This window comes from Panicum virgatum, chromosome 7N (assembly GCF_016808335.1).
Source record: "Panicum virgatum strain AP13 chromosome 7N, P.virgatum_v5, whole genome shotgun sequence".
NCBI classification, from domain to species: Eukaryota; Viridiplantae; Streptophyta; class Magnoliopsida; order Poales; family Poaceae; genus Panicum; species Panicum virgatum.
Window position 1 is genome coordinate 43,629,025 of NC_053151.1, and position 21,885 is coordinate 43,650,909.

Sequence of the window (21,885 nt, forward strand, 5' to 3'; positions counted from 1 at the left end):
AAATACATATTCCGTCCATTCCAAATTATAAGTCGCTTTGACTTTTTTGGTTCATCCATTTAGTTATGTATCTAGACATATTATTGTATCTAGTTATGTTTGTAGACATATTATTGTATCTAGATACATAACTATTGTATCTAGATACATAACTAAATGGATGAACCAAAAAAAAGTTAAAGCGACTTATAATTTGGAACGGAAGGAGTATATCTCAAAGCTAAAAAAATTACTCAAACAATAAAAAAAGAGACAGTTCAACCTTCGAAATATATAGATAGCAAAATGGTAAATCTGCGGTTAACATATACAATCATCGGTAAATGATAATTTCCAAATAACACGAAAAAAACTCTAATATATTGCACAAAGAACAATTCAGCTACCATTATTCATACTGATGTACCTAACTACAAAGGAGAAAAAGAAAAAAAACAGAAAAAAGAAGATCTAACGACGATGGCCATAAGCGGCCAAGCCGCGCAGTTTTCTAGTAGAAACAATTCTTGAGAGGGTATATTGTTGTTCTGTTGTTATTGTTGTACCAATTCAACGGAAGTTATCAGTATTAAGTTATATTTTTTTTCCCAATCTTAATCTTGTCCCCGATAGTCAGGCATCACAAAATTTGTGAATGTCCTGCTGGAATATGTACAGTGGTTGGCATACAGTGACACAGATGGATTCAATCTGTGCGAGTTTTATTTCTAACAGTTTCTTCTTTTTTTCTCCTTAGGGCGCAGACGTACATTATAAGAGTTTCTTCTTCTTCTTCTTCTTTTTTTTTTTTGAGAAGAGAAGATTATAGGAGTTTCTTCGAGATGCTGAACTTCTGTTGCTCGCTAAAGCCTTTGTTCCGATTGAGTGGAATCTGACTTTACATTTCCACTTGCGTTGCTTGTTTTACTGGCCGTCAGTAGGCTCTGTATGACTGTGATAGTTTTTTTTTTTTTTAGGGAACGCCAGTAGCGTGCTCTGGGCCTCAAAAGTCACAATGCTTGCGCATACTTTGTGGGCCGCAAATACTCAAAGGCAGCTCCTTTAGCCCATCACCAAACTACTACTGGGCCTGTTAAACCCCTAGCAAGTACGGGCCCGTCATAAAAAGGCCCAAAAGCGACCAATCGAGATACGCCCGCCGTCCTTCGTGGAACGGAACGGGGTTCAACTGAAGCTCTTCAACGAGTCGAACGGCGCGCGAGACTTCCGTCCCGCACGAGGTTCGTCGTCGTGCCAGCGCTGCGCGGATCGAGTCGAACCGGGCACACACTTCCCTTTCAGCGCCGGGGTTTGGAGGCGGTTCCGCGGGCGCGGCGGCACCGAGGGCACAGTCCGCGGATGGAGAGTCCGCGCGCGGAGCGAGAGCCCTCGCCGGAGGCAGTGGCGGCGGAGAGCAGGGAGCTGGCGGTGCTGCGTGAGATGATGCTCCGCGCTCGCCGGGAGGGGGAGGACCCCCAGGTGCCGGATGAGCAGCTGCGCTCCAACGACCAGCTCCAGCAAGACGAGGTGCTGACGGCTGCTTTCTCAGATCGATCCTTCCTACGCCTCGCCGCTTGGTATTGCATTTTCAGTGATGGGGGGTGATCGCCATTAGGCACCGGCCGCCGCGAATTCGCCGCGTCGCTTGTCTGGTTGGGCTTGGGATGCGTTCGTATCAGTTGTTGGGCGTTCCAGCAACTTCACGCTACTCATATCTTTACATCTCGCGCATCTACTTTTTCATATCCCTATCTGCAAAACCAAGCCTTGCCGGTTCCAAACACTGACCACGGTGCTGTGGTTCTAAACAACCCTTGTCTGGAATCTAGTGGCATGAATGATGGGTATACGGGGTAAAATCGTCCTCAGTTGTTGATTTTTTTTTGTTCTTATTGAGTGGGTGGGTGGATATGAAGCATAAATCCAAAAAATCTCGAAGCATTTGAGTTGCGGGCTACAACCAATGCTGTTGGGATTCTTTTGGAATGCATAGTAGTGAAGTGATGATGAAATTGGTGAAGAAAAACGATGCCGAATAGTTTCAAAGACATGTTAAAACCTTTCCTTTTTTGTGATCTAAAACTGATACATAATGAATTTCGAAGTTCTTCTGCTGATATATGTTTTCTTTCTGTGATCAATGATTGTTTAGATGATGGCGCTGGAGGCAATCTACGGAGATAATATAGGCATTTTTTGTGAAAAGACTGGACTGCGATCTTTTGAGGTACATTCTTTATCGGCTTCAGACTACCAGGAAATAATATGTATGGGAAACACAATGAAATTATGATCATTTCGATTTCCATTGTTGATTCTTTGCAGATCCATGTGCATTGTGAAATTCCAGATGATCTCAGTGTATCGGCAGAACTGTTCCAGGATGTTGATGATCATGACCTGAAAAGTCGGTTCCTTGACACATTTAGTGTCCAACACTTGCCTCCAATGTCGCTAACATGTCTTATGCCTCAGTCGTACCCAAGCCTTCACCCTCCATACTTTACGCTCACCGTACAATGGTTGGATAGTGTGAAAATTTCCTCACTCTGTGACATGCTTGACTCAATCTGGACACAGCAACCTGGACAAGAAATTCTTTATGAGTGGGTGCAATGGCTGCAGAGTTATGCGCTTTCACATGTTGGTTTTGTTGATGGAATAGTCATACGACAGCCTGATATGATGATTGGTCCTGTGGATGTTCGGGCTGTAGGAGAGATTGTGTCTGTAGAGTCTGCTGTTCAATGTTTAATTAGCTACAATGAGGAGCGATGCCATGAATCCTTTCTAAATGGCCTTCACGATTGCATGATTTGTTTCAGTGAGCACCCAGGTAATAGTTATGCTCCAGTTAATACTTGGGGACTTAATGATGTCTGCCTTTTGCACACTGTTCTTCATTAGATTTCCCGTACTTCAAATCTGAATGTGATGTATTTTAAATATAATGCCTTTTCCAAATTTATTCCCATCATCTCGTAATTTAGTCTCCATATTCATATTCAATTGTAAGATTATTATTTACTAAGTTACAATAAGCAAAACATTACAATCAGATAGTCCTTGTCCGAAAATTTGTGTGTTCATGGCATAATGGAGATTTCAAGTTCTATCGTGTCTGGAAAATTATAGAAAATATGTTTCTTTTGAATTTTGATTCCTACAGGTCTTGACTTCATAAAACTTCCATGCCTGCATTATTATTGCCGGAGGTGCATGGAGACTTACTCAAGAATGCATGTCAAGGAAGGAACGGTTATGGAATTGTTGTGTCCTGGTGACAAGTGCCAGGGTGTTATTCCTCCTAATCTATTGAAGAGGTTGTTAGGAGATGCTGATTTTGAACGGTGGGAAAGATTGATACTTGAGAGGACTCTGGACTCAATGGTTGATGTGACTTACTGCCCAAGATGCGGAACAGTTTGCCTGGAAGATGAGGAGAATAATGCCCAGTGCTCCAAGTGCTTCTTCAGCTTCTGCACCCTCTGCCGAGAACGTCGTCACATAGGAGATATATGCATGACTCCAGAAGAAAAGCTTCTCTCCTTACAGGTAGCAAATAAATCTATCAGGCTATGCTCTGTACAAATCATGCTAAACACTGCGCTTTTTAGTACCTGTTAGCTGTGATTGCCCACTGTCAGACCCACATTTCAACACAACATCCTAGGGCTTCAGTATTGCCGTGATATGCTCTTAGATGTTTCATTTAAGAGAATTTCTGGGGAGTTCAGAATTCATATAGAAATAATTTTACTTCAGTAATGAAAGCTCATTTTCTCTACCCTGTTGTCATTACAAAACTGGAACTTTGCATTCTCTTGTACATAGTACAATCTGTTTATTGATTCATGTTGGATTGCCATGCAAAGACACATGCTGAGAGCAGTATTCATCTATACAGGATCGTGAAAAGGTGTGTTCTTCTTCTAGCAGTGGCAAGGTTGACACGAGCACTGACTTGTTCAATGAACTTGTCAGCATCAAGGAAGCACTTCGTGATGCTGTTCCATGTCCTCATTGCCGTATCGCAATCTCACGGGTGTCAGGCTGCAACCACATGCATTGCAGGAACTGTGGGAATGGGTTCTGCTATGACTGTGGCGAGCCATTAGATTATCACAGAATGTATTGCACACTCTTCTGAATATACTGTGGCATATCTAATATCTTTATAGTTCCACTGCACTGAAATAACGCTCCTCGTTTAAAAGTCACCAATGCAGGCTTGATGAGGTACAGAAATCAGTGAGGCAGGCTGATGTCGTGAAGCAGATACAGAAAGAAGTAACAGCGCAGCGATTTAGAAATTATCCGTGCCCGAGTTGCCACCAACAAAATCCCAAGGTAAAGTTGCTGCCACTTTTGCATAACATGTCATCCTGGATGAGTGATAGATTTGTGGTTATCTGAATACCAAGTTAGACATGGCATATAATCTTAGAAAATGTAGCCAGGCCGAGATGTTGATAGACAAAAACGCTGTTTTATTTGTGTCTGTTGTGATGACCAGGTAGGAAACAACAACCACATCTTCTGCTGGGCGTGCCAAGTCCATTACTGCGCGCTGTGCGGGAAGGTGGTTCGGAAGTCCTCGGAGCACTATGGTCCCCGGGGCTGCAAGCAGCACACGGTAGACGCTGTGGATCCCTCCAGCGAAGGAAGGATGAGGAGTCTGGTTCGGAAGATGTTCCATGGTGGTCGGGCAAAACGCTGACGTTCTCACTTATATTAGAGCAGGAAATGGAGCATTTTGCTATGCCAGTTCCACTCCATGTACTGCATCAAGAAGTTTTAGAGAGCATGGTTACAGTTATTCTCGACTCGACCCCGCCGGGTTACATAGCATCTCATCAGTCTAGTCCATTCAGTGTAAAAATTCTAGAGATGGCCGTCCGTCTCCGGAAGCGGTGCAGGGTCCTCCATTCTTGTGACTTTGAGCACCCCTGGGACTTCTGCTCATTGCATATGTTCACATATACGTCATCAATTTATTGTTCCAAAATTTTAAGTCGGTATAGTAGTAGCATGGAATTGACTCACTTGATAGTCGACGGGCCTGATTGTTGGTGAGAAACGCGCTGAATTCCCCAAGTTCAGTCTCGTACATCGCGCTCCGTGCTGCCTCGATGCCGTGGTTTAAAATAGGGTTAGTTGGATCCATGCCACTCCAATTTCTTGAAATTGGATCTCATGTTGAAAATCATGCCATTGAGTGGCATGATTTTCAACATGACACCCAATTTCACGGAGTTGTGGTGGCATGAATCGAATTTTCCCTTTAAAATAAGGCAAGCAAGGATTAGTACAAAATTCGGGTAAAAACAGAAAAGAGGGCAAATTCAGGGAACGGGGGGAGGGGTTTGAGAAAAAACGGGGTTTATTTTGGAGTGGTGATTTGGAGAGATCAGTGAACCAAGAGGCGACCTGCCGAGCACTTCGGCGAGCAGGCGGTAGTTGTACTCCTCGAGGTCGTGGCCGCCGTGGCCCGGAACGCGGACTGTGGCCTCAAACAGGTGGACCTGTTGGCCTCTCGGCTTCTGCGGGTCGACGGCCGCGGCGCTGGCAGCGACGGCGAGCGCCGCCAGGACGGCGAGGAGGGGCACCATTTGGCAGCAGGTCGTCTTCATGTTTTCAGTTGCACAGCTTGCACCTGATGGAAGACTTTCTTTTCTTTTTTTCTGTTTCGCTCTCTTGAGGCAGTGATATGAACAGGGGCCATGGCTATTTTTATAGGGTGACAGGGCCGTGAGTTACATGTTCTTTACACGGGAGTTTGAACTGTTGCATAAAGCTCAATTGAAGATCAACGTTTCTAGTGCCCATAAGTGATGTCATTATGAGCAGTGATGCAAATGCTTTGAGCAACAAGCATGGCAATACCGTCAAAAGCCAGCCCCCTGATGCATTTTGTTGCACTAACACGACATAACGATGTGGCACGATTTTTGGAACTGAGACACGCAGAACAATGCCAGCAAAAAAACTTGATTGCATTTACCATGCATGACGACTAAATTAGCTGCCGGATGCGAATGAACCGGGCAAGTAAGACAGTCAAACATACGCCCTACTTCTACTACACAGTTACGCTATGTCTTGCTGGCCGGATACACTGATCGTCACATTCATTGTTCGGCAAATCAAGGGAAAAGATCCATGGTGATAACAAATGAATGCAAATGCTAGAGATTATCAAGCCCCATGCATTCCGGTGACCCGTAGTGCCCTGACTTCCTGCTGTTGACCTTCCGTCTGCATAGAGTGCAGTAGCTGTCCCGGCAAGCCCAGCAGAAAGGCCTACCTGAAGTGCTCATAACCATTGATGGCCTTGCCGCAGGCGAAGCAAAAGTACTGGCCGCAGTTTCCGCATGTCATCTTGTTGCACCCTGCTGTTTTGGCGATGGCCATTCGTCATTTTGGGCATAACCGAACATCCTTGTATAGTTCTCTGATGTTCCGCAATTCCTCCGCGACCTCCCTCTCGGTCATCCTGCCTGATGCCTGCAAACAAGATATTCAGTAAAATAATAGTATGATGTGTCTGGACTCTGGAGCTGAAAATAAACCGCAGAGTATAAATGCAAGATCCTGTGTTTATACCTTTCGGAGCTGTATCTTTTGTTCAGGAGTTAGACACTGCTTCCCTGGATGCCATGGTCCCTTACAGAACGAGCAGAAGATAAAAGAGCACTCTGGGCATTGTGCATTGTTGTCCTCATCTTCCACGCAACCGATCACACACCTTGGACAGAAAACTATATCTGATATTGAGTCCAATGTTTTCTGAAGGAGAAGCCTATCCCAACGTTCAAATTGTTCTTTTGTAAGAAGTCTCTTCAGCACATATGGTGGAATTGAAGCTTTGCACTTGGTACCAGGGCATACCAACTGAAACACACTACCTTCCTTGACATGCATTCTGCATAAGGTCTCCATACACTTCACGCAGAACAAGTGTCCGCATGGAAGCTTGATGAATTTTGAACCTGATTGTATTAAAGTTAGTTTTAGGAGAACAAACTTCTCTGTGAGAGAAATTCATGTAACTGGTTAAACCCAAGGCACAGTTCAATAAGGTAAGGGCCTAACATGACACTACAAAGTAAGTGACAGCCTATGAGGTTGGAGGAAAGAGCTTACCTTTGGTCTGGTTAAGACATATCATGCACATATGGAGATCCTCAAGAAAAGCTTGATACCGCTTCTTACTTCTGTAGCTCAGCATCAAAGGGATAACAGATTCTAGTGATTTTGTTCTTGGAATTGCACGGATGTCTGTGTTGTGGGTGGCAATATCTGGACCCAGTGTCATGCTTCCATCGGTCCAGAGATATGACCTGGAAGTATTACGTAGCCATTCAACCCACTGATACACGACTTTCTGCCCTGAAAGCTCTGCCCAAATGGTGTCAAGCATCTCGCAGAGTTGAGAGACATAAGGCCCATCCATCCATTTAGCAGTGACTGCGAAACTTGGGGGGTCTTTGCTAGGATAGGACTTTGGAAGAAGGCATGTCAATATCAAAGGAGGCAGGTACTCAAAATTGCAAGTGTAGGAGAACTCATCAGGTCCATAGTCCTGTTCAGAACCGTCAAAACATCCGACATCTCTGGTACTAGTATTGGGTGCTGAAAGCTTAGCACACACTTTGACACCATCAGCAACATCGTAGCGTATGTAAATCTGGATAAATAGATAGGTCATTAAAATCAGATCCCCACCATTCAAGAATAATTGGAACAACATTGCATTCATGCCAGCACAAGAAACCTGGAAATATCGGAGCCTTCCTTTGTTTTCAAATACAACCAGATCATCATCCCCAGAAGCCTCTGCCCCCGCGTCGCCTCCCCGCGGGCGGCTCGGGCGGCTCCTCCCAGCTCGCCGCCGGGGACCGGCCCCCTCTCCAACCCTCCCCCTGCTTGCTGCCAGAGAGGCTCGCCGGAAGTCCGGCAACCTCGAGGAAGGCGGCGGCAGGGCCATCTTGGCCGGGATTCGAGCTCCGGCGCTGCTACGACCGGATCCGGTGGCCCCTTGGCCGGATCCGTCGCCCCATTGGCTGGATCTGGAGGGCCGCAGTGGGTGCTCGCCGGCCGGCGGCCGTGCGCGGGAGCGATGGTCGCTGCGGGCGCGTTCGAAGGGGCGGCGGCGGCCGCTGCGGGCGTGGGCTGCTGCGGCGAGGGGAGCGGCGCCGAGGCTTCTCCGCCCCTCTCCTTGCGACGAGCGGCGCGGAGCGGCGATGTCCAGCAGAGGGCGCGACGGCGGCCTTGCTGCAACACCGTCTGAGGCGGGAGTTGCGAGCCGCGGGAGCGCTGCGGCGGGCGAGCTGACGGGTCCGGCGGAGGGCAAGATGCAGCTGCTGCCCGTCCGGCCTGGGGTCGACGGCAGTGGGCTGGGCCCCACCGGCGGCGTGGTGCGGCCCTTGGGGGCTGCGGCAGTCGTGCAAGGGTGGCCGCCACTAGTGAGGAGGTTCAGGCAACGGGTGCAGCGGAGTGGGAGGTCGGCGGCATGGTACGTGGAGGTGCGGCAGTGGCGCCTCTCCGGACGGGCTGCCGTGTCAACGGTCGGAAGTGCCAAGCCATGAACGTGTAGCGAGGGTTTGGAAGCTCCGGGCGTAAGCCCTTGCTGCCATTCTTGATGGTAGAGACGACGGCGGCGCTCTAGGACGTCGTTTTCGGGCGTCAACCTGAAGCAACAACTTTGTTACACGGGGCTCTCGGGGTGAAAACCGGTCCAGTTCTGGACGAGCGATGGCGACGCCTTTAGCGTCGTGTCCTCCCTGGAGTCGTCGTCTTCTGAGGCCTATATAGACTTTCCTGATCCATTGATTCATCGGCAGCTTCGGGCGGAGTTGGCCTTTCTGCCGCATGGCGAGCTGAACGGGTGTTGCTGAGCTCTCGTGGGTGACGTTCGCAGCTATGGTGGCGGCCGGTGGTTGTTGCATGGTTGTCGGTTATGGCAGCTTGTAGCGGACTGCGGCGGCTGGCGTTGCTTGGCAACCGTCAGTGCGGCGTGGGACTGCGTCAAAGGACGGCGTTGGCGGCTTCGGTATCATGGGACAACTTGGCTTGCAGCGGATCGCGGCGGGCTGCTCAGCTTGACTGGGTTTTTCGGTGCGGTACATCGTCGGAAGACGGCGCAAGCGACTTCTCCGGCTTCTTGGCATGGCGGTGGAGGTTATGTGCGCGGGTGAAGCAAGTAGGTGAGGCCGGCCTGCGGCGGTGGCTCGGCTTTGATGGGGACGTGGATGCTGGGGCAACATTGCTCACCACCTCGACGGCAATAAAGAAAACGAAACCTTGGCGTGGAGTACTGTGGCGGGCGTGACAAAGCCCCCGCGCGTGGTGATTCTTCGAGACGACGAGAGTGAGGTCCAACGGCGAAAGTGGCGAGACCCTCGCGCGTTGTGTTATCGTGGTGGCGACTGCGAGGCAGCCTACGAGAGATCCGGTTTCGGTGGTATCACTCCGTCAGGTGGTCGGTGGTGTTGCAGCGGCATGGCGGCGGTGGATCCCGCATGGCGGCGGTCTTCTCGGTGCGGTGCGGTCCGCATCTTTCGGTTACTTGTCGACGCAGGGTCACGTCTGGAGTTCTCGGCAACTAAATGAGTGTGGATGGTTCGGTGAGCGCCGCGAGCTCTGCTTCTTCTGAATTTGTCTCGTGGAGTTGCTGTGGAGATGAGTTGTGCGGCTGCGTCGATGCCCAAATCCGACCGGCCTAATTTGTTGAGTAGTGTTGAGTTCGGCGTGTTAATGTCCCAATTCAACTCGCCGGTGTTATTTTTTTTTCTCTCTTTTTGTTACCTGATTATGGCATTCCAAGGTCGTAACCTTGTATTTTTCTGCTATATCAATAGAAACGCACTCGTCGAGTGCCGTTCGTTCAAAAAAACAGATCATCCCCATATATTGCCTCCAGTGCCATCAGCTGCAATGTACGTTTATCACAACTAAGCAAACAAATATGCAATCTCAACAACACAAACAAACCATGTTTGGATATTGATTATGAAAAAATCCACAAGAACTTTGAAGCAAGTACAATCCAATATCAAAAGTTTCAATCTCACAAACCCATAGAGCAACTGCAAAAATCAGTAATTGTAGTTAAAAAGGTCATCTCATGATTATATGCAATTTATCTTGTATTAGTTCTCTATGGATCGTTTCTTAGAAATTATATTCTACAATCTGCAGCAATAGTTTTTTTTAGGAAAAACAGCAATATATATGATGCAACTAATGTACTCTAACAGAAAATAAAAACGACCGCAACTTCAAAATTTCGTCAGAAGATCCTCAAAACCCTGCAATACCAAACCCCCAACTCACCACTACAATCCTGCAAACTGATCGGGCAAATTACGACAACCATCGCAGTACACCCCATGACATTAATTCCACCAGAAGCAAAAATTCCAATCCAATAACGAGATCATTATGCCAGACCTCGTCCTCCTGCCGCTGCTGGTTGTCTCGTATCTCGTCTTCCACTTCCTCGTCCCCGTCCTCGGCGCGGTAGCCAAATCCCGCTGCCACAGCCGTCGCTGCCGCCTCCAGCCTCGATTCCGCCTCGGCCGCCGCCACCCAGGGGGAGTCCAGGACCAGGTCTAGCAAGCCCTCCTCGTCCTCGGCCTAGGGGTGGTAATGGGCCATGGCCCTAGTGGTCTCTTCACAGCCCAATAAAGCCCTTGAAATTTTTAGTTCAAAAATACATATGTTTAGAGCCCGGCCCTTTTAGGATCCGATCCTTAGATTTTCTAGTTCAAAATGTTGGGCCCTTTACCACCCCTACCTCGGCCTCGCCGCCACCCTCTGCACGCCACCGCACTGGACTCTGCACAGCCTGACGTGGAACTGGAACAGGACGACGAGGAGGTCTCGTCCGAGATTTGCCCGCCGAGGTGGAGCTCCGGTATCTGCAGCGAGGCGGTGCCGGGGAAAGCTGCTGCCGCCATGGCGCGAGCGCGGAGTCGGGCCCAGGGAATACCTTAGGGAAGGTATTTATCAGTGGAGCCCGGTAGCGATAATCAATACAGATTATCGTTGATATTGGCTTCGATTATCATGATAATCGCGATTATCGCTAAAATCGGCTTCGATTATGAGTCGATAATCGTTGATTATCGAACGATAATGCAATCCCTGACTCGGGCCGTACGTGTTTTCGTCGCCGCTTTTTTTTTCTTCTTATTTTTGGGGCATATTTTAGACCCACTTCTTGTTTAGTTGCAAATTTTAAAATTCCAAAACTATCACATCAAAGAAGAATCTTATATGCATAGAGTATTAAATCTAAATGAAATAAAAAACTAATTGCATAGTTTGCTTGTAAATTACGAGACGAATCTAATGAACCTAATTAGACCATGATTAGACACTAAATTACTATAGTAATTGCTACCGTAACCCTGCACTAATAATAAATTAATTAAATTTATTAGATTCGTCTCGAGTTTTGTAATTAATTTTATGATTAGTCTATACTTAATATTTTAAATGTGAAAAAATTCTATTTTAAAAACCTTACACGCGCAACTAAAGTCGAGAGGAGTACGAGAGAAGAGTGCGACGCACGGAAAGTTTTGTGGCTCATACTGTATTGTACTCGGAAAATGCTGTTTCTCTAACGGGGGATGGGCCTAAGCCCAGTGCATAATGTGCTAACGTTGGCCCAATTTGTACTTGTCATGGGGCCTGTTTGGGAAACAAGGAACAATCATATTAAAAAGATACCAAAGAGAAATATGAAGAGTTAAATACACCAGCGGCCCTCGAACTTGTCCCCAGGTGCCACTTAGGTCCACGAACTCGCAAAATCGAAATCTGGCTCCCTGAACTTGTTAAGTTGTGCCACTTAGGTCCATACCCTTTCAAAGGGTATGAATATATGCAAAAAGGCCCTTGAGTTTTATCGTCTTCTATCTTCACATCCTTGAGGGATAGAAGGCCGGCCCCCATGGCGCTCGCGACCGGCGCCCTCCCTGCTCCCTCTCCGCGCGGAGGCACGACGCGGGCCGGCCGTCGGCACTCCTCCCCCTCCCTCACCGGCGCTCCCTCACTCATCGCCGGGGCCGGTCCTCCCCCTCCCTCGCCGGCGACTAGATCAGGGTGCCAGATTTCGATTTTGCAAGTTCGTGGACCTAAGTGGCACCTCGGGACAAGTTCGAGGACCGCTGGTGTATTTAACTCAAATATGAATTATGAAGGGCTCAGATATAAGAATCAGCAATTAAGTTGGTAGCCAAGGAAATCAAGGGGGAAAACAAATCGAATTTGAATGTAAAACAATTAATGATATATATAATCAGAAAAGCATCTTATGTGTAAATCTAGTAAATCTAAGCCTCTCCTTTCACGACTAAACTTACCAGCCATCCAGTATAGAATTGTATAAAAACATTGTAAAAATAACTGTACTGGTTAAACGCAGCAGCTGCTCGATCAGTAATAATGTCAATTGTGTCAACACTAAACAGAAGCAATTCTGATTTCTGGAATGCAGTGTGCGGTCGTTAACAATTAATAATACATATAATCAGAAATGCATGCTGTGAAATTGCTGAGCTCCCAAGGTCCGGTGCTCCTGTTGCACTATGCTATGGAGAACTGAAGCGAAGGACCCAGTGCTAGAAGTTGCCGAGCCCCACGCACTCCGACGACCGGTAATGCCCCGACTTCATGTATTTGTCGTCGACCCTCATCCTGCACAATGAGCAGTAGTGGATCCGGCATGCCCAACAGAAAATGTATTCCTCATTGTCCTGGACGCATATGGTCATGGGTCAGAGTATGCATATACACACATTGGCAATAAGTGTTTGTAACATTGCTGAAGATTGGAAGTATAGGTCTCGGTTGGTACCTTGAAATTTCTCTGACGACATTTGGGGCACCTGATGGTACTACCGATTGGGGTCAGTTGAACTTTGACCCGGCGGCCAATCTGTACTTCTTCCAGATGTCTCTCGAATGGCGTCACATCGCTATACTGACGTAACTCAAAGAGCTCGCATTCGTTCCTGCAGTTGGCGGATTTGTGATATCGAATCAAGGTAGAAGGTATGCCAGTGCAGTATCATGGATGCCTTACAATGACCTACCAGAAATGATCATAGCCACTGATGGCCCTGCCACAGCGGAAGCAGAGCAACTGACCGCAGTTGCCGCACGACATCTTATTGCACCCTTCTGTTTTGACTATAGGCATTCGGCATTTTGGACATAGTTGAATATCACTGAACAATTTTCTGATGGTGAGCAATTCCCGCGCCATCTCCTTGTCGGACATCTTGCCTGATGGCTGCAGATAAACAAATTGTGGGCAACATGCAGGGGATGTTCAGTTGAATGATAGTATTCCAAAACAGTCAACACATAAGTCAGCAGCAGAAGCTTGTCAGGCTCTCAGATCTTTGTTACAATACCCATCAAGTGCACTGTGCACATTGTACCATTGAATGGTCTAGTAAAAGAGTCTCCAGATGTATAATGTACATATTACTACTTACTACACCAAGAGAATCAATTGCAAAGAGTAGATGAAAGAGAGGTTAGTGCAAATCTTGTACCTGCTGGTGTTTGATCTTTTCTTCTGGAGTTATGCACTGCTTCGCTGGATGGCACGGTTCCTTACATAAAGATCAGAAGATAAAGGAGCACTTTGGGCATTCTGCATCATTGCTCTCATCTTCCAAGCATCCAATCCCACACCTTGGACAGTAAAACCTGACATTGAGTCCAATGCTTTCTTGAGAACAAGCCTATCCCAACGTTCAAATTCTTCTTCGGTAAGAAGCCTCTTCAACACAAATGGTGGAATGGAAGCATTGCACTTGGTATCAAGGCATAACAATTGAAATACGCTACCTTCCTTGACATGCATTCTGCATAAGGTCTCCATGCACTTCAGGCAAAAGAAGTGTTGGCATGAAAGCCTTACGAAGTTTGAACCTAATTGTTTCAGAGATAAGTTACTTCAGTGGATGAAACTATGTGAGTGCAAGTCAGATTCACAATATGATGCTTTCAATAGCTCTCATGAGATACTATGTGAAGCAATAAATTTCACCCAGACTTGTTGGTTACAACTAAGGCATAGTTCCAAAAGGGAAAGGAGTAGCATGGACATTACAGAATAAGTGGCAGGCTATACTCAATAAAGAAAAATGGAAGGAAAATGAAAAGAACATACCTTTGCTTTGGTTAAGGCATATCATGCACATATGGAGATCCTCAAGAAAAGCTTGATAGTGCTTCTTACTACAGTAACTCATCATCAAAGGGATAACAGACTCCAATGAATTTGTTCTTGAGATTGCATGGTTATATCTGTCATGCGTTATTATGATATCCGTGCCTAGTGTTATTTTACCATCAAACCAGAGATGTGACCTTGAAGAATCACGTAGCCACTCAACCCATTGATATACGACCTCCTGCCCCTTCAGCTCTGCCCATATGGTGTCTAGCATATCACAGAGCTGAGAAACTTGAGGCGCATCCATCCACTTAACAGTGATTGTGAAGTACGGGGGATCTTTTCTAGGATATGAGAGCGGAAGTAGGCATGTCAATATAAGAGGAGGTAGGTACTCGAAGTTGCACTTGTAAGAGAACACATCTAATCCATCACTTTGCCCTGTACCATCAGAGCACCCTTCATCTTTGGCACATACATTAGCTGATGAAAGCTTTGCATGCACTTCGACGCCATCAGCCACATCATAGCGTATACAAATCTGGAATATGACAAACCATCAAAGCCAACATGCCAGCTAATAGAACAATTGAAAATAAAAAAACATGGCAGCTGAAGAAACCTGGAAATAGTGGAGGCCTCCTATGTTTTCAAACACTGCCAGATCATGCCCATAGATTGCCTCCAATGCCATCAGCTGCAGTAAATAATGAACAAGTACTCGGGTTCAGCGACACATTTTTTGAATTAAGAATGTTTAGATCAACCCCCAAACAGAACTTAGAAGCAAAACAGTTCCTAAGTTACAAATCTCATGGTACAGTTAGAACATTTTTTTCTAGCAATTATAGTAACCAAATAAACAATAAATAACTCATCAGTCCGCAACCTTATAGTTAGCTCTCTTGATACAGCCTACCCAGAAAACCAGTAGTAATGATTATGTACGGATATGGTTTCTCTTTATTAAAAAAAACTCACAAAGGGGGTTTTGACCCAAATCCCTAGGATTTAGTCCAAACCTGAATTAAATCATAAATTTCCCCAGAGCAGTTCCCTCTATATAATCAGGCTGAGGCCAACTTTGCAAGTTTTCCCCTAAAACCCTGCAAATCCTGACAGCACAAACTCATCATGAAAGATCACATCCTGCAACTTTTGCAGTTAAATCAGCAGACGAGTGTACTACCTCGCACTGCTTGTTCGCGTACATGGCATGCTACACAGGAGCTTGTCATGTCCGTTTAATCAGCCATCTATCCCGTTTAATAATCGTTTAGTCCGTTTAAATATCCGTTCAGTCCGAATAAATAGGTAAACGGTCGGTGACCGTTTAGTCAGTAAACGTTTAGGGTAATAGTACCTCGTCCTCCTGCCGTTGCTGGTTGTCTCGTATCTCATCTTCATCCTTGTGCTCCTTTTCACCGCTGATTTGAAGTGCCGCCGCCGCCTCCCCTAGTATCCGTTCCGCCTCGGCTGGCGCCGCCCATGGGGAGTCCAGGTCGAGGATGCCCCCCTCGCCGCCCGCCTCGCACGCGCCTGCCCTCAAATCAGCAACGCGCGACGTGGACGGGGAAGGGGAAGAGGAAGAGGAAGCGTCGGACGAGGATTCCACGGTGGGGTTGCGCATGCGGTGGGGCGCCGGTACCCGCGCCGATGCTGCTGCCTCCATGTCCATGGTGCGAGTCTGCGAGAGCTCGATTGCTCGAACCGTCCCCAGCCGGATGCTTCACGAATCTCATATAGGCCTTTTTGGTTTCCAGGGTCGCTTAAGGCCCATCCTGGCCTATCACGACTACTTTGTTTGTCTTGTGTATCTCATCTTCGAAGGAACTTGTTTGCTTATGGTTTTGTCCTCTCCGGTTGCACCAATACTTTATCACTGGCTAACCGTCAGGACCGTGTGATCTTGATCGGGCGGCCCAGGCCACGTGTGCGTTGAGTCGTCGGTTCGTGGCGATGTTTACGTACTCTGTCCAAATCGAAGTCTCCAGTAATAGGCCTTTTCTATTTATTATCTTTGTCCTTCTCCCGCGTGCTTGAAAACTCTACGCATACCTCCTCTTGGCTTTGTTTGTTAGGTAACCAACTTCCTTATCATGTGTTTATTTGATGATGACCTCAATGATGCAATGCAACTTGCTCGGCCAAAGGCATAGGCATGGCCTGGAGTAGTGTGAACACTGAACAGGACCCAGGGCACATCGAGTAGAAAACACACGAGCAGCTAAGCTAGCAGCGAATGAGAAAAGGCGGCGACGAAATACGCAGGAGGGCCGCATCACAATGTCAAAAAGGCACGACACGGGCGCAACTCGAGCTCCATTTGCGTGCGCATAGTCTGAAGCCCAAAGGCGCAGCGCGCGCTTGGTTGGACCGGCACGACCGGATGGGTTATAAAACGGTAGCAGGAACTTGATGGGTGATAACATCACTTGCATCACGCTGACGCCATGCACACAATTTCAGTGTTTGTAGCAAGACTAGAGCACTAGATAACATTCACTACTCATCATCAGTAAGTACTTCAGAGTCAATGTTTTATATACCAACTGGCAATTACAGGTAAGTTACATTTCAGGTTAACTCAGTGAGTACCAGCAATCTTGACTCCCTTTCTGAATCTCTGACTGCACTGCCCAACACTGCCTGCCTGCCAGCCCCAAAATAGCACCCTCCTTTTGGGCTCTCTTTTGTATGTGCATACTAGCCTAACTGATCTCCTTTTTACAATATACGACGGCGATGAGTCCATCGACGTATTCGTGTTGAGTTTGCTGTGCTCGTCTTGAGCGATGCACTTGTACAATTATACAGCATATTATTATGCTTGTACCAATCGCAGCCGTATGATCAGGCTGAGGATTTTCTATCTATCTAAGAATCAGAAACGGACGGTGAGATAGAATATCTCAGAAACCCATCTGGTTACTACTCGTTGCAACAGCAGAGGATGCGGCGGGGTCCTGGAGCACGGCGGGGGCGGGGCCCGCTTGGAAGTAGCACGACACCGGGTCGTCCACCATGGCAGGGAGTGGGTCCGGGTGGGCGAGCGGACCCTGTGGGCCCATCGGGCACTGGTAGTCCTCGATGGGGCCCCACAGGCCCAGCTCCTTCTCCAGGTCCTCCAACCACCACTCCGCCTCGTGGCTGGTCGTGCTGGCGGCGTTCGGCTCTGTTGCATTGCTCTGGCACGGCGGCGGCGTCCCGGCGGCGGCTACGGTGCAGGCGCCGCCGCCGCCGCCGTCGATGATGCTCCACAGCTCGTGGTCGATGTCGATCTCCGGCAGGTCGAGGAGCTCGTCCACGCCGGGCCGGGCGGGCGCCGGCGGGGACGTGGACGAGGCGCAGGGCGACGTGGGCACGGACACGGCCGGGCAGTACGGCTCCGGCACGGCGTCCACCAGCATGTCGAAGTCGAAGGCGGGGTCGTCGAGCATGGGAATCATCTCGAGCTCCTCCAGGCCCACCTCGTCGGGCACCTTGCTCGCGTCGCTCTGGTGCTCGCCGGAGTCGCCGCTGGAGCAGTTGGTCGTCGCCGTCGTTGTGGACGAGGACGGCGACGGCGACGGGGCCGCCGGCTCCCCGGCACCCTCAGCCTTCTTCTTCTTCTTCTTGGAGCCGGCGCCGCGCTCCTCCCCGGCCGGCGACACCCGCTTCTTCAGGTGCGTGTTCCAGACGTTCTTGATCTCGTTGTCCGTCCGGCCCGGCAGGCACGACGCAATCTTGGACCACCTGGACACAAATCGGAGCGAAACTCTTATCAGTCCCGGCTGGCTTCACCCATGGATTCGAGAACGGTAAACCGAATTCTCCGAGTAGCGAGCTGCGCCGTACTTGTTGCCGAGCATGGCGTGCAGCTTGATGATTGCCTCCTCCTCCTCGGCGGTGAAGTTGCCGCGCTTGAGGTCCGGCCGGAGGTAGTTGATCCACCGCAGCCGGCAGCTCTTCCCGCACCGCAGCAGACCTGTTGCAATTCAAAAAACCACCATCAATTAGAACTCCCATATGCATAGATTTCCAGTGCGGACAAGTGCAGAACTACTGCTCGCGTCTGGCTGGGCTCGCTCTGCGTACCTGCTTGCTTGGGCAGGGCGCGCCAGTTGGCGTGGCCGTACTTCTGAATGTAGGCGATGAGGCGCATGTCCTCCTCCGGCGTCCAGGAGCCCTTGTTGAGCCCCACCTTGGCGCAGCACGGTGCCCGGCCCTTCCCCATCGTTCCTCCAAGAAGCCCCTGCGCGCACCACCTCAAGCCTCGAGCTCCTGCTCCTCCGCGCGACCGGCTGATCGATCGGTCGCTGCCTCGACGCCGTCGACGGCGAGCTCTCTGGTTCGATGGATGATGCTGCGACGACGGCGCCTCGATCACTTGTGTCCGGGGCCTGTGCAGAGCTGCAGCGGGGACAGTGGCCGGGGCAGGCGTATATATACACGGCCCCCCCGCGGCCGCGAGATGGCGGGTGCGCGCGGGTCGCTCCCTTTTTGACGTGCGCGACGCCGACAGCGCGCGACGGGTGACACACACGGGCCGCGGCCGTGTCGCGCTCGCGCTCGCCCCCACCCCGCAGACTCTCCTCACCAAACCCCCCGCGTCACTTGTCAGTCCGCCACGACGGGAGCCCTGCCCTGACTCCGCGCGAGCGCGGCCAAGAAAGCAAGCAAGCGGCTCTGCGTTCCTCGGGCGAATTCCCAGCAGAAAAGGGGGGTGGACGTGCCGCCCGTACTCCGCCGTGGCGATTCCGGCCGCGCGGCCGTTGATTTCCGCGGGGCCGGCCTGCCGACGACGTCGCGCGCACGGGGGCCGGCGCGATCGCGCGTGGGGCCTCGTGTGATCTCGGCGGGGCCCTTGCTTGCCCAGCTGGGTGCCTGAGGTGGCCGCGCGCGGGCGTCGTGCTGGCGCCCGCCGCGGCTCGACATGTGCGGTTGCTTGGTGCGGCGTCAGTTGGACAACGGCGGCATGGTTGCATCAGACGCTGGGGGTTACGGAGGGCGATCAGGGGAAGAAAAAGCAGAGCTAGAAATGAGATTAGCGCGACAATGACGGCTAAATGTCACTCCTTTTTTTTTTCCCGATCCGTCGAAATCAGCACGAATGGCAGGGGGGGGGGGGGGGGGGGGGGCGGAGAGCAAGCTGGGCACTTTGCTTAGGATGAAATCCATTGGATGGATGGAGCGAGCTGCCCGTGTCCGTGCCTAATTTAGCAGGAGAACACTTTGACCAGCCAACTACGTAGCTGCGCACAGATGAACGGCCGGTCAGCCGCCGTTGCCACGTCGCCTTAAACTGTTTGGTGGATAGGTGTGAAATAAAAGCAAAGATGTTTTATCTCATTCATCGTGTCAACAAGTAAATAGTACTATATATTTTTGAAAGATCTAAAATGAGCAGCGTACGCAAAAGGACCTATAGCTGACTTGGTTAGATGGCTCCAATCCGGTGGCACTCCTTAGGTCCTAAGTTCGACTTCCGGTGCGAGCAAATTTCAGGCTAAGGTTAAAAAAAATTCTCCCTCGCTAATCAGAAAAGCTAGATTTCGGGGGTTTTCTCGGCCAAAAAATCGAAGTCGCTTCCTCTTAATGAAAAACGGCAGGAGCCATCATACCCGATTGGTTGAGTTTTTTTTTCTAAAATGAGCAGTGTACCAACCATGTCACAAAACCCCCCACATTTGGAATTTGAAATCAACTGCCAGCTGCTTCGTCCATTTGAAAAAGTATCCGCAAATGGTGCACATATGTGGCCTCAAAGTTCTGCCAAAAAAAAATCAAGAGCAAATAAGAGACGATGACGAGGATCACATTTTTCTGCTGGAATCTTTGATTCCTGTAACGAGTCCGACAACACTGCTAAACCGACACAACCATTAACAAAGAACTGAAGCTGTTCATCAGTCCTGAGATTGACCACTATATATATATATATCTTACATATATTCTAAAACACATTACAGTAGAGTAGTTGCGAGTTGCGATCGACGCATCATATCTTCCCCATCTGCAAATTGCACGCAACAACCAGGAACACAGTCCCTTCATCGACCAAGAATAATGGTGTGCATGTATCTCCGGTGATTGCCAAGAGAGAAATTTAGAAATGTTTTCGGTGAAGACCAAACCGGCGCCCCCTTCAACAACCAGTCGTCCCTTTCCATCGCCGCTGCAGATTCTAGCATGCATGCATATATATGTGTGGCAGCCACTGGCGGGGAAGTCTCAGTTAGGTTATTGCCGTTTTACCATCCCTGCACCTAACCCTTGACGAGTGCTTTTCTCTCGCCGTGGAAACCACTACTAGATCGCACACGCTGTCGCATTTGGACTCGTAGTATGAATGTATGATCGTGTGTGTCGCTGTGGTCGATCGGGTGTAGATGCGAATAATAGAAAAGAATGTCGAAGCCAAGGCTTTAACAATTAACATTTCTTGACCTGCTGCTAAGCTCTCTGCTGAGATCTCTTCTACCTAGATTTGAATGACATGCTAGCTAACCTCATCGGTGACATGTTAGACCGAACAGCGATCGCGTGAGAAAAGATGAGAGGGACAGCACCTGCAGGCAGCGCCACAATTCACAGGTGCGCACGAAAGCAAGAGGCTGCTAATGCTAGATAGAGTGCTAGGTGCTAGCTATCTAGCTACATGAACTGGAGCTACACGTCAAGGTGTGATGAGTATTTAGGGCTTTTTTGGTATTGTATATGGCTCCAACTTCAGAAAAATTTCCGTGGAGTTCTTCGAGTGACTCATACGTAGCTCCAGAAATACTTGGAGCTAGAGCTGTGAATAAATCAATGATTTTTGCTGAGTTATTATACTTTTATTTTACATTTAAAATAAAATATAAAAATATTTTAATTTATTTAACAAACTTCAGCTCCAACTTGGATCTCAGAGCTAACGGTTTTGCTACGTCAGTCGTCAAGTACCCCGTGAATGTTGTATGACACTACAAAAAGTGCCTATAGCACCGGTTGGGATGGCCTTTGGCCCGGGACCAAAGGCTCTAGACATTAATATCGGGTGAATGACTCGGCAGTCGCTAGAATTCGAACCCGTGACCTTTTGTCTCACGTGTATCTCCTTTACCATCTTATCTATGAAGTAGTTGTGATTGAGGGAAAAATATTTTTCTTTTGAAGTAACTTGTGAAGCACTTTTAGTACCGGGTGGTAAACACCACTCGGTACCAAAGGCTAGATATAGGTACCGGGTGGTGTTTTCACCCGGTACTAATGTCTAGCTTTTGTTACCGGGTGGTGTTACCACCCGGTACTAAAGGATTTCTAGACATTTCCATGCACATCAAAAGTACCGGAACAAAGCTGAACCAGTATTAATGCTAGAATTAGTACTGGGTCATCTTGATCCTGGTACTTTTGAGGTGGACCGATGGCCTCTTTTCTAGTAGTGTGATCATATCCTGTCAAGATTCGTGTCCCGAACAGTCCTCACTCACCATCTGACCATCATGCCAAGCATGTATAATAATTGGTTTATAGCCAAGTAAATACTGACCGTGCCCTGAACGGTCTTCACTCTCATGCAAGCACCAAAATGGGTACGGAAGCGTATGCAGCTGGTGGGCCGTACATTAAGTAAAGAAAAGAGAGAAGATGGAATATGGAACAAAAAAAATTCTTATAGACAAATAAGAGTATAGATTGAGTCTTACAACTTAACTAATAGCTAAATACTTGGC

At 48.6% G+C, this 21,885-nt stretch overlaps 4 protein-coding genes and 1 pseudogene across 4 annotated transcripts; 1 reads left to right on the forward strand and 4 right to left on the reverse strand.

Moving 5' to 3' along the window:
• Window positions 1-1,203: 1,203 nt before the first annotated feature.
• Window positions 1,204-5,011, forward strand: LOC120683844 (E3 ubiquitin-protein ligase RNF14-like). The gene is made up of 7 exons (XM_039965945.1): window positions 1,204-1,506; window positions 2,132-2,206; window positions 2,305-2,815; window positions 3,149-3,534; window positions 3,887-4,110; window positions 4,197-4,329; window positions 4,496-5,011. The coding sequence occupies exons 1-7, from the start codon at window positions 1,339-1,341 to the stop codon at window positions 4,697-4,699; spliced, it is 1,701 nt and encodes a 566-aa protein (XP_039821879.1). The 5' UTR covers window positions 1,204-1,338; the 3' UTR covers window positions 4,700-5,011.
• LOC120681305 lies at window positions 4,864-5,724 on the reverse strand. Its single transcript, XM_039962814.1, has 3 exons — window positions 5,411-5,724; window positions 5,026-5,115; window positions 4,864-4,937 (listed from the first exon to the last, which is right to left on the reverse strand). Exons 1-3 carry the CDS (start codon window positions 5,610-5,612, stop codon window positions 4,864-4,866), a joined length of 366 nt encoding a protein of 121 aa, XP_039818748.1. The 5' UTR covers window positions 5,613-5,724.
• Window positions 5,725-5,954: 230 nt separating this feature from the next.
• Window positions 5,955-8,673, reverse strand: LOC120683404 (E3 ubiquitin-protein ligase RNF14-like). The gene is made up of 4 exons (XM_039965483.1): window positions 7,757-8,673; window positions 7,126-7,669; window positions 6,586-6,971; window positions 5,955-6,486 (listed from the first exon to the last, which is right to left on the reverse strand). Exons 1-4 carry the CDS (start codon window positions 7,967-7,969, stop codon window positions 6,397-6,399), a joined length of 1,233 nt encoding a protein of 410 aa, XP_039821417.1. The 5' UTR covers window positions 7,970-8,673; the 3' UTR covers window positions 5,955-6,396.
• A 3,766-nt stretch (window positions 8,674-12,439) lies between these two features.
• On the reverse strand, window positions 12,440-15,909 carry LOC120680795 (annotated as a pseudogene).
• A 1,020-nt stretch (window positions 15,910-16,929) lies between these two features.
• Window positions 16,930-18,590, reverse strand: LOC120684034 (myb-related protein Zm1-like). The gene is made up of 3 exons (XM_039966123.1): window positions 18,263-18,590; window positions 18,023-18,152; window positions 16,930-17,920 (listed from the first exon to the last, which is right to left on the reverse strand). The coding sequence occupies exons 1-3, from the start codon at window positions 18,399-18,401 to the stop codon at window positions 17,098-17,100; spliced, it is 1,092 nt and encodes a 363-aa protein (XP_039822057.1). The 5' UTR covers window positions 18,402-18,590; the 3' UTR covers window positions 16,930-17,097.
• Between the last annotated feature and the right edge of the window lie 3,295 nt (window positions 18,591-21,885).